Here is a 17,393-nt window from a genome sequence, read left to right as displayed (position 1 = left end):
GACAGTGAGGTGGCAGAAGAGACACCAAAAATGGAACAGATGCGGATTATCGTATAGTTACTTGTCTACAACAAAACCTTGGAGTTTGAGAGTCGGCCAGTGAGCCACAATTAAATGTCTATACTCACGTGATGGCTTACTGGACTTGACAGGTTTAATAAATGCAAGCAGGAATGCATGTTGTTTGAAAACAGATGTGCAGTCCAGGGGATGCTGATTGCTGGGAGAGAGGGAAAGAGCGAGACAAGCTGCCACCCAACCTCTAAAGGAGGAACTTGGAGGGCAAGGATCATGATGCAAATCTTTATTTTTTATTTTTTTTGTGAAACATGTTTGTTTTTAAAAACCAATGCACTTGTGTGATTTAAAAAAATAAGATCATTGTCAATTGCACTGATTAGTTAATAATAATTTATACAGTGCCTTTCAAGGGACCTACCTGATGACTCCAAACAATAACTCATGGGGGTAATTAAAAATGTACATATGAGGTTGTGTTTGTCTGTATTAAAGTAACCAAATATATACAGTACAGATGCACCTATCTGAGCAGATGGTGCTCAGATAATGGATGGATGGATGTAACAAATTTTTCTCCCCTACTTAAATGTGCAGAGCTGTCTTGAAGTTTATGGGAGTTCTTATATAAAATTGTTTCCCCAGAGCGATGTAATCAGGAAACCTCAAGGTCAGATTGAGGTCAACGCCACCAGCAACATCACACGAGGTGAAGAAAAACAAGTGCTCCAGGTATTCAGGCATGACTTGTACTTCAAACAATAAATTATTTAACTTTTTAAATGTGTTTCAAGTTCATTTGGTCAGAATCCATGGACTCTATAACATCCTTCTTTTTCCTTCATATTCCCCTCCTCTACTTTTATTATTGTTTTGTGTAGATACTGACAGGGAAGCGAGTATGCTACCTGAAAGCAGACTCCCCTAACCTGCTAGATGAGTGGCTCCTGGTGCTCCAGAGTGTGCAGAGAGTCAAAGTTGCAAGTCCACTCTTCACCCAGCCAGATATCCGGCCCATCATGAAGGGATGGGTTATCAAGGTTGCACATTTACTATAAAAGTGTTCCCACATGAAAGCAATTACTGTATATTTGCATGACATGTTTTTTCATTACACACATTGCACCATTCTAATTGAACTATTTTCATTGAATTCAAAGCAATTTCTGAAATAATGACATTTTTTTGGGTCAATTGCAGGTAAAGAATGGCTACTCGAAGCGGGTTTGGTGTGCTCTAATTGGCAAAACTCTGTACTACTTTCGCAGCCAAGAGGACAAGGTACAATTTGCAAATCTTATTGCGCCTTTATTCATTGTACAGGTTAAAGTAGATAGGTTAGGTTAGGGTTAGTAGTCATTGGAAACTGTATCTTTCCTTCGCCCAAAAATATAATGGCTGTATTGCTTTCTGAATACTCATTGCTCAGGCCAGTAATTTATCACTGAAAAATGACAGAATAGCTCCAAATAAGCATAATTTTACCATGAAGTAAAACTGTAAAAACACATTTTCCTGTGAAAAATTTTAGTACAATAAAAATAGTAATTGACATCTTAATCGGTTAACAGAATTACCATATTTCTGTTTTCTTGCAGAACAGCAGGAAACGAAAATTCAAAATAATATTTTTGTCAGCATTGAAAACATTACATACTACATGTTGATGGAATAAAGGTTACAGAAATGTAATTGGTAATCGGTAATGTGAATTACGAATGGCCTTAATTTAATTTAAGGCAGGATTTGTATTATTAGGCCGCACAGTGGCGCAGCTATAAAGTGTTGGCCTCACAGTTCTGAGGTCTAAGCTTCATTCCCGGCCCCGCCTGTGTGAAGTTTGTATGTTCTCCCCGTGCCTGCGTGGGTTTTCTCCAGGCACTTCGGTTTCCTCCCACATGCCAAAAAAATGCAACATTAATTGGGGAGAATATGCAAATTCCACACAGGTGGGTCCAGGATCAAACCTGGGACCTCAGAACTGTGAGGCTAACACTTTCCATCTGATCCACCGTGCCGCCTCCTATTGAAAAATGCAAACTAAAACTAACAGACATTCCAATAGCTTCTTCCCTCTTGCAATTAAAAATAAAAATTAGTCTTTACTGATTTGACTGTTCTGTTTGCACATTCTCAGTTTCCACTTGGTCAGATTAAGCTTTGGGATGCCCAGGTGGAGGAGATGGACAGGTCTGGGCAATCGGACGATGGGCTGAAAGCATGTGGGGGTGGATTACAGGTAGTGTCTTTTACTATTGCTATTCATCCACTGGATCAAGAACCAATTTACCTTCACATCGAATCTCATTATGAAAAGGTCAGTCTGTTTCCTCCATACTACACTATAAGAAACAGTATGTATGGAGTTCAAATAGATGACAAAATCCATGGTGTTGTTTAGGATTCGTGGCTGTACCACCTGTGTGTTGCAGCAGGAACCAGGATGGGGAAAATCGGTACTGAGTTTGAAAAACTGGTGGGAAAACTCTTTCAAGTGGATGGAGACCCACGTAAGTATTTCTAAGGCCTTGCTCACACTGCCAAACCTAATCTGGTTTTGTATCATCTGTGCATATTATTATTTTTAATTTTATAGTCTTAACCACAAGCATCACATGATGTTATTTATATATCTTCCACGTTTAGGTTTTGTAAATGTCCTCACCACCATACTACTGACGACTATGGCATTAGCATAGCAACCTATACAGAAAGATCAACTCAGAGTTTTGTGGGAGCAACAAGTTTGATCTGGTCACTTACAAATGTCAGTGTGGAAAAACAAACGTCAAGATCTGATTTGATCAAAATATTTTGCTTGCACTCTGAACCAAACCCATCTAATTTCTGACAATATCTGTGTCTATGTACAGAGAAAATGACATTCCATATATTTGAATAAGTGCTTGTTTCATAATGTTCCATTTGTTTTCTTTAAACTTTATGTTTTGATTTCCAGACTCTGAGATCTGGAGACACCCAAGATTATGTTTTAGTAAGGAGGCTCTACTGTCTCCCCTCACCACGTTACCCTCAGAGGCCCTACAAACAGAGGCTGTCAAACTCTTTAAGGTGCAGAACTATGCATACTGTATGCAGGCGTACACAATAAACCGGGCTCTTCCTAGTTCTAATTTGCCATCCAAGTTAATTGAACTAGGGGAATTTAGTTACAAAGTTCTGATAATTACCCGTTTTTAAAGCCCTGGGCAAAATTAGATTCAGGTAGCAACACATGGAAAATTAAGTCTGATTCGACAAAAAAATAATAATCTAATATCCACACACACTACAGGGAGCATTGCAGCAAAGACAGATATTATGGAATGAAAGGATTAGACAGGAGTAAATGAATACAATTTCAGTGACTAAATATGAGAACTTAGTATCTACTTTAAATGTAGGTCAGTGCTTGAAAATATAGGTCAGGGCCTGGCTTGCTCACCACTGGTTCTAAGACACTGCTGTTAATTTTCTTTTCCAGAAATTTATCTACTCAATTTTAATGTGTATTTGCCGTTGATACAGGGCCTAGGGTAAAAGTACTTCTGTGCTCCGTGTCATAAAAGTTCCCATTATTTTTCTTCTCAGACCTGTCAGCTGTTCATAAATGTGGCCCTCGACGCCCCGGCTATCGACTATCATGTCTCCCTGGTTCAGAGCGCCCTGCAGGTGTGTCTGACCCACCCGGAGCTTCAGAATGAGTTCTTCTGCCAGCTCATCAAACAAACCCAAAAGAGGCAGCCACACGGCCACCCGGGCCCCCTGCAGGTGCGCATTCTCACCACCTGGTAGCAACCGCGACCTGATCATCAAGAGTGCTTAGGTTTGCTACAATCACGTGATCTTGATACAAGCAACACCCATGCGTTCTCAATCATTACACCTACAGAGGGCACTGTTGGCATCTATCCCCACTCGGGTAGGGAGTGAACTGAAACTGGAGCCATTCCAACCTGATTTTAGGCAAGAGGCAGGGTGCACCCTGATCTGGTAACCAACCTATTCAGGGCACATATAGAAAAACAACCAAACTTGACCAATACAGTATAGAGTCTTCAATTAACCTAACGTGCAAATTTTGGAATGTGAATGAACCTCAGGTACCTGTAGAAAGTCTACCAAAGCAAAGGGGGAGCATCCGCATTCACACAGGAAGTGTTTTTTTTTCTTTTGAGACTCAAATGTCTAAATAATTGGAAGGTGAGTGCGAAGGGTATATTATGTATGTGTCCTGTAAATGATTGACAACTAGTCATCATTTTTATTGTCTACGGGAAATGTCAGTTACCTCTTTACAGGATAGTCATGTATTGTATGTGTGTGTGTATGTGTGTGTCCGTGTGTGTGTGTGTGCGCATGTCCGTGTGTGTGTGTGGGTGTTTTAAAATAATTTTAACATTAAATCATTTTTAATGCTTCCTTGATTTTTTTTGTGTGTGTGTGTGTGTGTGTAAGCCCAGAAAACCTTTTCTAAATACTGTAGTACATAGAGGTCAGAGGTTTCAATTCCACATTTCCTTTCCTCACGCACAGCAACATTTACTAATGAGCTCCATAGATACACGATGGGATTGTATTGCTTATTCTGGGCCAACCAACAATAACACAGGTTGTATTAAGATATCAACTCATGGCTTCTTACAGGTTTTTAGACACTATAAAAGCATTTCACCATACCACTCATCAGCAGCATTTCCTTGCTCATCTCCCACATCTTGTCCTTCCTTTTCTGTCACCTCTCATCTTGTCCTATTGGTTAACTGTTGCATGACCTCATCCGTTGTCCCTCTCTCTGTCCACATAACAGAATGCATTTTGACTTTGTAATGTCTCTTGTAGACAAATGTGTAGACTCGGTCGGCTGAGTTTCACACCCCTGTTCCCTGTGTCCGTCTTTTCCATAAACCCCTTTCCAGTCCGGCTGCATTTTCAAAAAATGTTTGCATAAGTAACGGAAGTAATTACAAATAAATTAAACAGAGGGAGTATTTCAACATTCCCTGTTCCAGAGCAATATTGTTACAGCACAAAAGGCATACAGATCCACCATGACCATGCAGCTGAACTGGACAGGGGAAGAAAAAAAAAAACAGAATGGGCTCCAACTCACAGATGACTGTAATGAGGAAAAGCACTTTAGCTTTAAGGGGCCAAAAAAAATTTTCACAGGGCCCGAAATCCCAGGCAGCATGTTTGTTTGCAAGGATTTGACCTCTGTTATCCCAGTCTTGGGTGTACCCCTCCTCTCGGCTAAAGTCAGTGAGAAAAGGCTCCACCTCACTTAGGATTCTAATGAGGACAAACACTGTCGAAGAAGGGTGGATGGGTGGGTGAACGAATGAATGGACAGGTGGGCGGGAAGGCAGGCACACAGACACAGATCACTTCTATTGTATACAATTAGGATGTATCATCACACAGTTGATAGCTGCTCTGCCACTCAAATAAATGGTATGGAATATAACTCAGACTTTGTTTATGGCCCGGAGCTGAATGAGTCTTTTGAAACAGGAACTATTCTCCTGCTGCAGAGCACTGTAAAGTGGATTAATTGTTGCATAGTGATACCGTATGGACTAGGATGGATGACTTTAGATGAGTCAGAGCTTGTTTTGCATTTTAAAACTTACCGTACTATGTTGATGGATATGTATATGAAAAATGCCATTTGTCATTCTTCAGGGTTGGCAGTTTTTAGCCTTGTGTGTTGGACTCTTTGTGCCTCAGCATCCTTTCTTCTGGCTGCTCCAAGCTCATCTCAAAAGACATGGGGACTCCAGGTGAGAAAACACCACTGAGCTGATTTAGTAGAGTCCTCACATGAAATAGTAGTACTTGCATTTTCACCACACATTATAAAAAAACACAAATAATTCTAACGATTTCCTGATATGGTCTAAATGGGCAATTAAAGTAGACCTGACATAATGGATGAATGTGTGCATTTAAAAAAATAATTTACTGTCATAATGGGAGCTCAGGTGTGCTTCGTGTGGTCTTGGCTCACAATATTTTTTTTAATAATAACCTTGCAATTCATTCTTATTTGCACTGCAATTTTGGGACAACCTTTCGTTTAAACATCTTCTTCCAGTGGCCATCTACCTCTTACAAATGTCATTCAAAATTAAATACTTGTCACGCCGGTTGCTATGAATATATTTTATTTGTTTGCTGTTGTTTTCCAGTCCTACTAGCTTGATGATAATTTGAGCCCAGTTCCTACAATGAATGAATTTAGTACGTACTTCAGTTTTTATCATCAGCCTATTGTAAAACATACAGTAGATGTAAAATCTGCCTTTCTACCTGCAAAGATATAACTGTTATGCAGTTTTGATTGATACTGTCAACTAGCTATTATTTCAACATTATGCTTATGTATTACTCTTATTTAGGATATTACCGGTATTAGATTGTGCCACTGTTTGTAACCACACTTTATGGCGATTTAATCTATCAATACTTCCAATTCTGTCCCCAGAACTGAGGTTGGCAAATATGCCATTTACTGCCAGCGTTCACTGGAACGCACGCAGCAGAAGGGTGAGAGGCAGGCCAGACCATCCCGCATGGAGATCCTGTCTATTCTGCTAAGGAATCCATATCACCACTCCCTGCCTTTCAGTGTCCCTGTTCACTTCCTTAACAACACCTACCAGGTAATATTAATAAAGACAGAATATAACAATAATAACAGAGTGACTGTGACAATGCTATTTGAAAAGCTTGTTCTAACACCACAGGAGTGACATGTTGGTAAAAGGTGAGTGGCTGAAGGTGAGTGGAGATCATGCAAGCAATTTTGATATTCCCTCAAGCCACATGTAGTTGATGTCTGTTCATATAGTCACTGCACCTGTACCATTGTGGTCTGATTTAGGGTAGCCGTTGTTAGGTCAATAACCATCAAAATAAATTGTTGGTGTAATGTTGAAACAATGTACATTCCCAAGTTGTCAATGTATTTCATTTATTCAGCCCTATAGCCCTACTGTTTTCAGCTTTGTGAACATTATTGTTAGCCAGCAGCATTTGTTCAAATGACCAAAATCACAGGTTTGTAGGGTTGCAATCGATGCATCAACATTGATGGCTCACACAAGATTTTGGTGAGCTGACGACTTAACGATTATTAGTGTGTTGGGCGGCCATAGCAACAAATTGGGACACTTATAAACTGTATGTTTGAAGAATAAAATTGACAAATTGGTGAATCTCCCCAAGTCTCACTCGTTAGTTAGCTCATAAACTACATTCATCGCAAATTGAGGTTTACACCAGTCCCTGCCAAAGCAGTGCTGTTAATATGGAGGTGGCAGTGGCATTTCACTCATTAGCTGTTGGAGAATTGGTGGTCTCCATTATCGAGAGTCACAACACCACTTAGGTGCACTCTCATTCTGGCTTTGCACGCTCCTCTGGATGTCTTAATGTGTTGGAATTGTATTTGTATGGTGCAATGCATGACCCATCAGAGGATTTTAGTTTTGGGACAAATTTGGTAGAATATTTATAAAATCATGTGGCATAATGTCATAGCTGTAATCTTGCTAAAAGTGATTGCCTCTGTATAGGTGATAAGTTTTGATGCGTCCACCACAGTGGATGAATTCCAGTGTCGCCTCAACCAGGACACTGGCATGAGGAAAACGGGTCTGTCAGGTTTCAGTGTGTACACTGATGACCCTAATGGACGAGACCTGGAACACTGCTTGGTTCAAGGGAGCATCAAGGTACATTTTTCAAGCATCTAAGTGATTCAGCATGTTTGGTGAATATTTTAAATTGAAAATTGTGTGTGTTGTGTGTGGATGTTTCATGTTTTTCCCCCCACCCCCTTTGCCTCACTTAACTATTCTTCTGTATGCCTACATCTTCCACGTTTACGGTAGATTTGTGATATTATATCTAAATGGGAACAAGCATCCAAAGAGCAGCACACTGGAAAATCAGAAAACACCAGAACAGTCCGCCTCACCTACAAAAACAGGTATGGCAAGAATTATAGGTGTGAATAGTAAACCAATAATATACAGTACATGTGAATATACAATGAATACTGTTGTTTGCCTTGGAACAATAATGGTTAGAATCAGAATCAGCTTTCTTGTGTGTGTGTAAAAACAGACAAGGAATTTTTCTCCGGCAGTCGGTGCCGCCCTTGTATGACATTCATTCAGAACAAAGAACGACGAACAACATAGCAACAAGAACAAAGAAAAAGAGAAATTTCTGTTTATAGTAACTTTTCCTTGTAAGAGTCGCGTAAGATGTAAAATCTTCTTCATCCAGAACAGGTAAGAGCTCAGTGTGTTTACTTCCCACATCGTGTTAAGGTTGTACAGAGCTCCCTTACCAGACCAATGCAATGTCAATTGTTCAAAGGGAGCAGTTTAAAGTGAACAAAATATATTACAAAATGTAAAAAAATCTATATATATATGTATGACACTAAATTGCTCCTCGGTGTGATTGTGAGTCGGCTGTCTCAATGTGCTCTGCGACTGGCAACCAGTTCAAGGTGTACCCCGCCTCCTGCCCGTTGACAGCTGGGATAGGCTCCAGCACTCCCCCCGACCCTAGTAAGGATAAGCAGCGAAGAAAATGGATGGGTGGAGATATATGTATGTGTGCGTGCGTATATATATATATATATATATATATATATATATACATACATATATACATACATATATATATATATGAAGAGTTTGTTTTCAAAATGAGACATGTCTGTTTTTTTCATTTTGAGAAAAGGGCTTTGTATTGAAGTGAAAACAATAAACTCAGTTTATGTTTCTAACTATTGGGGGATGGAAAGAGATGCTAAAAAGTAACTAAACACCATACTACAAAAAAATATTGACTTTAATATTCACCGAGTTTTTTTGATGACAAATTTCATTTTTTCTCCAAAATGAGACATATCCAAACATTCTATTCTTGGCAAAGTGAGACATATCCAAATTTCGACTTAAACCTTCAGGAGCAGCTGTATTTTTTTTTTTTTTAAATCAGTTCCTTTTGATAGGCAATCATGAAAACTATTTGCCTTTCAACATTTCAAGCATTTTAAAATAATATTTAAGACCATGACCACCACATTTAGAGAGTTAGGTATCAGAAATAAGGGTCAGTCACCAGTCACAATTTTCAAAATTAGCTCACTAATGTCAGATGTTGAAAAGGGAGATGAAAAAATGGGAATTTCTTTTAAAAAGGTGTTTTTCAGTTATTTAGAAACTGTTTGTTTGTTCAGTATGAGGTCTTGGAAAGGCTGAGTTTACATCATTGTAATTTTGTGTATCTGTATGCGATTCTGCAATCCGACATCTGCAGGCATTGTGTCACTCAGTTGATTAATTTTGTTTATAAGTTAATGTGAGATCATTAAGAAAGTAAACTGCTTCAAACCAGTCTACCAAAGTTAATATGGGTTGCGAGGGATACCAGCAGAAAAAAAATAGGAAGTCGATCTCATACACAAATATCCAAAATGAAATCAGTTTCAAACTCACAAATTCACTGTTTGAAATCTGACTCATTGAGTCTGCTTTCTTTTGATTTTATTTATAGCTGTCGCTGTCGGGGGAAAGAACACTGCAGAATAGGATATAAGTCTGTAGTAATAATAACAGTATTCATAATGCTCATAGACAGAAATTGAGTCTACTCCAAGGGTGTTGATTTCCTTTTAATGTCAACTTTTCTTAAGTCATAGCTGATAACATTTCTTATAAAAAATGGCAAAAAAAAAGATTGCATAGAATTATGAAAATTTATTCATTCATTAATGATCGTTGGTGAAATATTTTGAACAACAAAATTACTATTCAAGCATTACACAATCATAGACAAAACAGTATGTTTATTACATTCAGATACAATGGTACTTGGATGAGAACTGAAGTATTAAATTGCAATAATTTCATAAAGAATTAAAATTAAATAGGAAAAGCACCCTCACAATGGGACAGCCTGCAAGTAAACCAGCACAATCAGTGATTCATTTATTCAATATTATTAAACATTGATAAACAAAATACAAGACTTAGTTCTCTCTCAAACGTGGGCGCAGCCATTTTGGATGATGATGTGGAAGATACCGGAACTTCCCTCTAGACGAATTCTGATTGGATGCTGCTTGCTTCAGCAGCGCACGCTGATTGAACGAAATTATGTCGCATTTTGCTCTAAATAAGATCTCGATATGTCGCATTTTGAAATAAAACGCGATCTTCCTTGGCTGATATAGAACGATATGTCGCACTTTCAACAAAAATCAGAGTATCCCGATAACTACCATTCAGAGCTGGATAATTTTGGCGCGAGTTTCGTAAATCTGAAAAAATGCCTATGTCGCGTTTTGAAAACAAACTCTTCATATATATATATACATATATATATATATATATATATATATGTATGTGTGTGTGTGTGTGGTGTGTGTGTGTGTGGTGTGTGTGTGTGTGGTGTGTGTGGTGTGTGTGTGTGTGTGTGTGTGTTCGTGTCTTAACATGGCACAAAGCAGAAAAATAGTAGTTTTGCTGATCAAGAATGACTTAATTAATTGCCAGAGAGGAAAAAACTGTTCGAATGCCTGCTACTTTCGACTTGCATCATCTGTAGCGTCTTTCCGACGTTAGCAGCTGGAAGAGCTACTGGGCAGGATGTGGAGGATCCTGCATGCTCTGGATCTAGTTCGCATCACATGCAAGTCCTCATTAGTTGGTAGCGTGGTGCAGACGATACGTTTAGCAGTTTTGATTGTCCGTTGCACTCTGAGTTTGTCCTTCTTCTTGGCGGCCCAAACCAGACTGTGATGAAGGTACACAGTACAGTAATGTATTGTATAACATTACATGCATTGAACAGTAGAAAACTAGTCCTAATTACAGGACAACATTTCTATTTGGAGAAAAAGTTCAGGACACATCTTGCCATATTCACAACGAATAATTTAATCATTCACAGATGGGGTAGAGTTTTTCGTCATTTTTATTTATAATGCTACCGCATTTCAGACAATTTTGTGGTTCCATGAATTCCCATGGAGGCATGGTTGAAAGACCCACATCTGACCTCACATATGTTCTTTAGGGTGAATTGACAGGAAGTATCATCAGGTTTAGTTGTTGTGGAAAGTATTTCTAGAAGAGTGGAAGCTGCAATTCTATTTCCATAAGTTAGTATATTTAAAACAGGTTATACCGTCTTAATGACCATCTTTATCCTTCCAGACTATACTTCTCCAGCCAGGTGAGGGGGGAGTCAGAGAGGGAAAGATTGTTGTTGGCCTATCAAATCAATGAAGCCATTGTAGCAGGACATTTCCCTGTCAACAAGGAGCTTGCTCTGGAAATGGCTGCCTTACTGGCCCAGGTCTGAAAGTTCCTAAATGTTCTTAACCTCTATATGACTGTTTTTCAAAATATTTGTTGTATTTTCATTCTCTGATTTATTTAGGTTGAGTTTGGGGACTTTGAACATCCCTTCTTGACTTCTGGACCAATTCATACTAAGTCCAACCAAACCTTGAAACAGGTGCTAGACAAGTTCTACCCCAAGCACTACCGTCATACCCCATCCAAGGAACACCTGAGGTATCAAAGTATACTTAATGAAGTACTATTTTATAATGCAATTTTTAGTTGTGGGCACCAAATGAATCCTTGGGATTATAGCTTGAGGAAGTAGCGAGTAAAGCTCTGCAATATAGCTTCACACATCTGTCTTGTATATGTGTACTGTACCTGGTTCCGATTGGGGCTCATTTGGACAAAGTCGAAAATCAAATGTCAATGTACAAAATGTCAAAATATAAGCCCTGGAATTTCCCCAATGTGGCTGCTTCAGACCAAAATGTCCCACTTGCTGTTCTGGTAAGGGTCCATGAGACATTTTCAAGCATTAGTTTAGTTTCTTTCGACTTGTCCCTTTCAGGGTTGCCACAGCGTGTCATCTCAGATGAACGCACATATATGTTTGGCACAATTTTTACACCAGATGCCCTTCCTGATGCAACCCATCTCAAGGAGTGGAGGCCCCAGTGGGATATGAACCCACAACCCCTAGTGTACCAAACCAGTGCTCTAACCACTGAGCTACAGGGCCTCAAGACATTTTTAAGCATCATGTTATGATAATCCACTGATTTTGCATTGTCAGACTGGCTGCTTTTTTTGCAAAACTTTCGAGAGAACGACTGGGTGGATTTCGGAAGGGTCACATTCAGCACAACTAATATAGATCAATTTTTAACAGTATGCACTTGCTTGCAAAAATTTGTGAGCTTCCAGGTATATTGGTCTCAAAAAGAGGACTCAGTTGTCAGAAGAAGATGTTCCAAGATGCCTTCAGAGCCTCCTGTTCCTCACGTCTTAATCATGCACCACAACAAACTTTTAAGACTGTTTCAATTCTGTGATTGATGATTTTGACGCTTTCAGACAATTGCTCCAGCGTCTCTCTACTCGCTGGTCCTCTCTCAGAGGTCGAAGTTCATCTGAGTGTGTCAGGATTTACCTGACTGTTGCCAAGAAGTGGCCTTTCTTTGGGGCCAAACTGTTTGAAGCTGAGGTGAGAGTGTGTTAGATCAAATATAAAGTCCTCAAAAAATAGACGTTTACAGATTATATGTTTGGTAACCTTCACAATACTTTTCTAATCAACACTCTTCCAGGGGATCATATTTAGCCCATATTAATCTATGATTTTGCTGTAATTTAGTTTTAAAGCATTTTTTAATACAAGTTGATTTACTCTTCCCTTGAATTGGCAAGTGTCCAAATTGTACCCGATTTTTAAGTTTGCCCAAGTTTGTTGGATCATGTTTACAGCAAGAAGACTTTTGGTGTAGAAAGAAAGATGCAATGGGATTAATGAATTTGCAATTTTGATTTTTTGTTTTCAGTCCATCACTCCCTCTCCAGACCCGGCAACACATGTTTGGCTGGCGGTTCACGAAAATGGTATCAGTGTTCTGGAACACAACTCTATTGTGAGCACCCCCCCCACCCCACCCCGGGACACACACACACACACACACACTTATACAATGGATAGGGTTCCAATTACACCATCTTGTGTGTCACCACCACCCTACGACCAATCGGAAAAATTAACGATAGAAAAAAACTTCACGCTTTACCTGTGTTCTTTGAACTCTATGACACACAAGATGGCGTAATTGGAAACCTATCCATTCACTGAGCTGCTAGATTAATCAAATTAAAAGTTTAGGATATTAATTTGAAATTTATTTTTGACACAACAGGATACTGCTACCATTGTTACCGAGTAATTAAGTTGTTGTCAAGTCAACGCTTGACAGTTTTTTTTCCTTTTTCTTTTTAACTTCAATCATGATTCTTTTAATATTATGTTCATTCAGAAACCACTGGTGTCACACCCCTACAAAAATGTGATGACATTTGGGGGCTGCAAACAGGACTTCAGGCTTGTGGTGGCGCAGAACGTCGGTAACAACACGACAAAAGACAAACCTTCAGAGAATCATACGTTTGCTATGGATGTGACAAAGGTTAGTGGAAAACTGTACCTCAAACTCTTTTTAATCTATTAAAGAAAGCAGGCACATAAGAAATTGTTGTAGGTTTGTTTAATCACGAGTGATTAAAATGATGAAAAGCCATGGACGTTTTTTCAGCAGCATCATACTTTCATCAGCGGTCTTTTTATAATCAGTGATGAAAGTCCTCCAGATTTTCCCAGAATTCTGGATTTTTAAATTTTTATGAAAATTGCTCCAGAAAATTGAGGAAAAATTGCCTAAAATTAATCCGGATATTAGTTGACAACATTTGACGAACATGCGTTGGAGTTCATTGTTTTGCTGTCACGAGCGTAGCCATGTCGAGGCAGTAACACTAGTAACAGTAACGCCCCTCCCCTCGCATTCTCTCAAGACGTCGCTTATTTTGTGTGGTCTTGACATTAATTTACGTGTTTATTTCATAAGCGCTGTTGACTAAACAAGGCTGCTTCAAAAAACAACCGATATTCACCCGGAAACAGGAAATGCAAGTTAACCGTACGGAGCATGTACGAAAGCGCATGTTCAGAACTGCTTCATGTAATGTGAGCACATTTACGTCGAAAGTCATCAACATGAGCCATGTCAAACGAAATTCAGTTACACCAGGCAGGGGTGCTCTTTGTGTCGATCGCGAGGCAGTGTGACAGTGTAAAAAAAAAAAAAAAAAAAAAAACAACAACATTAGACTATCATCCTCCTCCTCGCTTGATTCAGGTGTGGCCAATACGTTCGAGCGCATGCACATAAAGGCGTCTTCTAGCAAGCCGGCCTCCTATTTACGGCAGTCCCGTGGTGCGTGCGTTACTACAGATCAACTTCTTTAATGTGTTTTGCTGTATAGTGTAGAAATTCTAGGATATATTTTCGTGTATATTCTATATCTATAATATGTATGATGTGGGAAAAAGGACAATTTTAGATGTGTTTTTACTGAATAGTTCACTTAATTCATTTGTCTTGAGATAAGATGGCATATTTTAAGCATATTTTAATCACAAGTGTGATTTTGTACTATCCAGTGATAGGGGAATGGGGGGCAAAAAAATCTGGGCTTGACCCTTGGGGAACTTCTGCCCAATTTTTTTTGGGGTCAGGACTTAGAAATTTTACTTTCAATTTTTGTCTGAATTTTGTTCACAGATATCGCCAGAATGTACCACAGCCATCCATTTTTTTTCAAAAATTTCCTAGTGCTCGCATTTGCATTTTCAGGAATTTTCACGAAACTCCACTTTCATCTCCATATAATGAAATACATCAAATACCTCAAAACTACACTACCGTCTGATGTGCTTTTTTATTTAATGACTTTACTTCCAATTATTTCTCAACCTCAATTTACTAGACCACTTGGAAAAATACTTAGCTCTTAAAGTAGCACCATCATGGAAAAAAGCTAATATACAATAGTGTAGTACATTCGATATTGTAAGCCAATGTAACACATGCGTAGTTGGAACAATAACACTGCACTTAAATATATGGGAAAATTACAGAGCCCCACGCTACAGGTGTCAAAAAACTGTGGCTGAGGACTCTAAAGCAAACAGGAGACGCATGGTGAGAGTGGACGGTTCATTCAGTGTAAGAGAGGAGGATACTTGTACAGCAGTTGGTGTGAATCGAGGAAGCTTATCACAAGGGTCGAGGGTGTTCTTGGGTTGGTTGACTAGACGAGAGATCTGGAACAAGGTGAAACCAGGCTGAGCAAGGAATGTTTGCAAAGCACACTGGTGGAAGTGGAAATCGTCTGGCCTCTGCTTGTTGGACCGGTGGGCTCTTTAAAACCCGTGGATTATGGATTGGTGGCAGGTGTACAAGAATGAGTGTCCCTCCAGAAACTGCCCACCCCAACCTGAAACAATAAAGCACACTACTAGCAATGTGGTGCAGGAAATGAGCCCACCAAAATAAGACAAGGCTGTGCCAAGCCACCCTCCTCCCCGACCGGTGCCATTGCATTGGATAAATAAATTTAATTGATAATCTGGTCCCTCAGTTTAGTAAACTGTACTTTATTTAGTTGTGTGCACCCTGAGTTTAGTTATTTGTGCCTTGGGTTTAATAAACTGTACTCGTATTTTAGTCAACTCTACTCTCTAAATTGCGGGTACAGACGAAACTAAGGGTCCAGAGTACTGAACGAAAGGTATATACTGGGAAACAGATGACTAAAATGAGGCTGCAAATTACTAAATTGAGGGTACACTTTCTAAATTGAGGGAAAAGATTAGCAATGATTTTATTTTCCCATACATTGTCACCGGGGGGGGCCTCTGTAGAAAATGAACAAAACTGAGTTAATTAACTGTTAAATTAGAACCTCCTGTACAAAAACGTTAAAAGAAACTGTACTGAAAAATTTTTTTACAAACAAGTACCGTGGTACCTATACTTACAAAATTAATTCATTCCGGAAGTCGTTTTGTAACGTGATTTTTATTTTCGTTAATAGAAGGGCTTTTTACATGTTTATAGTCTAATCCTCCTCCCTTCCCAAAAATAGCATTCAAATTACATAATGTAAAGAATAATGAAAATTTTGTTCATTTATCTTTGGTATTGGGCGGCTATGTAAAGAAAAGGGTGAGTGAGAGGCGAAGTTTAAACAATTTCAAGGTTTTCTTTGTTTTTGTTTTACATAATTTGGGTCTCTAGTTCATAAAACTCACAAAATTAGAAATTCAAAAAATAGAATACTGTGAAGAAATCAGCCTAAATTTTGCAAGGCCATAAATGTTTTAAACTGATTGTCACACACTAATGATCTACTAAATGGAAAGCACCTGCACGAGTTTTCCTGGGTGTCATTAAATTGTCTCAGGTGGGTTCAGTATGGGGAAGTAACTGGCCAAAAGACCATCATTGATACCCTCCGAGTCCATTGGATGGGGAAGCCGCAAACGTTAAAAGCTGAGGAGGCTGGCTGTTCATCGAGTGCTGTATCCAAGCATGTCAATAGAAAGACATAATGTGGCAGGAGGAGATGCACCAGCTAAACAAATGACCATGGGCGTCATTGGATTATCAAACAAAGAAGATTCAAGAATTCATCAGAGATCTAGAATAAGTGGAATGAGGCGGGAGGCAGCTTGAAAAAACACCACATTTATCTGGTTCATCCGGTCATTTCACTTCTGAGACTGAGGAAACGTAGGAAGCGTCTCAACTGGGCCAAGGAGAGGAAGGACTGCACTTTTGGCCAGTGGTCAAAGGTCCTCTTTTGTGATGAAAGTAGTGTGCCTTTCATTTGGGAATCAAGGTCCATATGGAAATAAATTAGTGCCACCAGGAATTGAATTCCAAATGGCACAGAAAACGGGATTTAAATTGGAAATGTAAAGTGATCACATTTTCAATAGTTGCTACAATTCGCTGTCTGAAATTGAACTGGCTACAATTCGCTGTCCAAAATTTACCATCTGTACCACTAAGCAGGGTTACTTCAGGTCAGAACCAAACAGCCAGCCAATCCAGTTACGCTTTCTTACGTGATGTTACTTACATAACTGCGATTCAAACAGTAAACTGTAGCCAGTTGAATTTCAGACAGCGAATTGTAGCAACTATTGAAAATGTGATCTCTTTACATTTCAATTTCAAATCCTGGTGTCACTAATTTACTTCCATAGGTCCAAGAGTTTGGAGGATGATGGGTGAAGAAGAGAACGGGAGCTGCTTGAGCTCCAGTGTGAAATATCCACAGGCAGTCATGATTTTGGGTGCAATATCCAGTGGAGGTCTTGATAAACTCTGCTTTCTTAAATCCAACTTCACCCGTATTAGTTGACGAGAATGTTTTAGTGGACTT

General features: G+C 39.2%; 1 protein-coding gene across 3 annotated transcripts in view; it reads left to right on the top strand.

Annotated features, from left to right (window-relative positions):
- Positions 1-17,393, top strand: part of plekhh2 (pleckstrin homology domain containing, family H (with MyTH4 domain) member 2) — a 49,037-nt gene that overhangs the window by 29,740 nt on the left and 1,904 nt on the right. For all 3 annotated transcript variants that reach the window (XM_061837321.1, XM_061837322.1, XM_061837320.1), the window contains exons 14-29: positions 664-750; positions 900-1,058; positions 1,219-1,299; positions 2,156-2,335; positions 2,420-2,528; positions 2,978-3,090; positions 3,610-3,789; positions 5,704-5,801; positions 6,506-6,683; positions 7,599-7,757; positions 7,917-8,014; positions 11,265-11,406; positions 11,491-11,627; positions 12,474-12,603; positions 12,938-13,024; positions 13,418-13,567. In XM_061837321.1, coding sequence (XP_061693305.1) covers positions 664-750; positions 900-1,058; positions 1,219-1,299; positions 2,156-2,335; positions 2,420-2,528; positions 2,978-3,090; positions 3,610-3,789; positions 5,704-5,801; positions 6,506-6,683; positions 7,599-7,757; positions 7,917-8,014; positions 11,265-11,406; positions 11,491-11,627; positions 12,474-12,603; positions 12,938-13,024; positions 13,418-13,567 — 2,088 coding nt within the window. The remainder of the gene's footprint in view (positions 1-663; positions 751-899; positions 1,059-1,218; positions 1,300-2,155; positions 2,336-2,419; positions 2,529-2,977; positions 3,091-3,609; positions 3,790-5,703; positions 5,802-6,505; positions 6,684-7,598; positions 7,758-7,916; positions 8,015-11,264; positions 11,407-11,490; positions 11,628-12,473; positions 12,604-12,937; positions 13,025-13,417; positions 13,568-17,393) is intronic.

The sequence above is a fragment of the Syngnathoides biaculeatus genome, chromosome 12, assembly GCF_019802595.1.
Source record: "Syngnathoides biaculeatus isolate LvHL_M chromosome 12, ASM1980259v1, whole genome shotgun sequence".
In the NCBI taxonomy this organism is placed as follows: domain Eukaryota; kingdom Metazoa; phylum Chordata; class Actinopteri; order Syngnathiformes; family Syngnathidae; genus Syngnathoides; species Syngnathoides biaculeatus.
The sequence above is the reverse complement of the archived record's forward strand: the minus strand, read 5'-3'. Positions and strand labels throughout refer to the sequence as shown.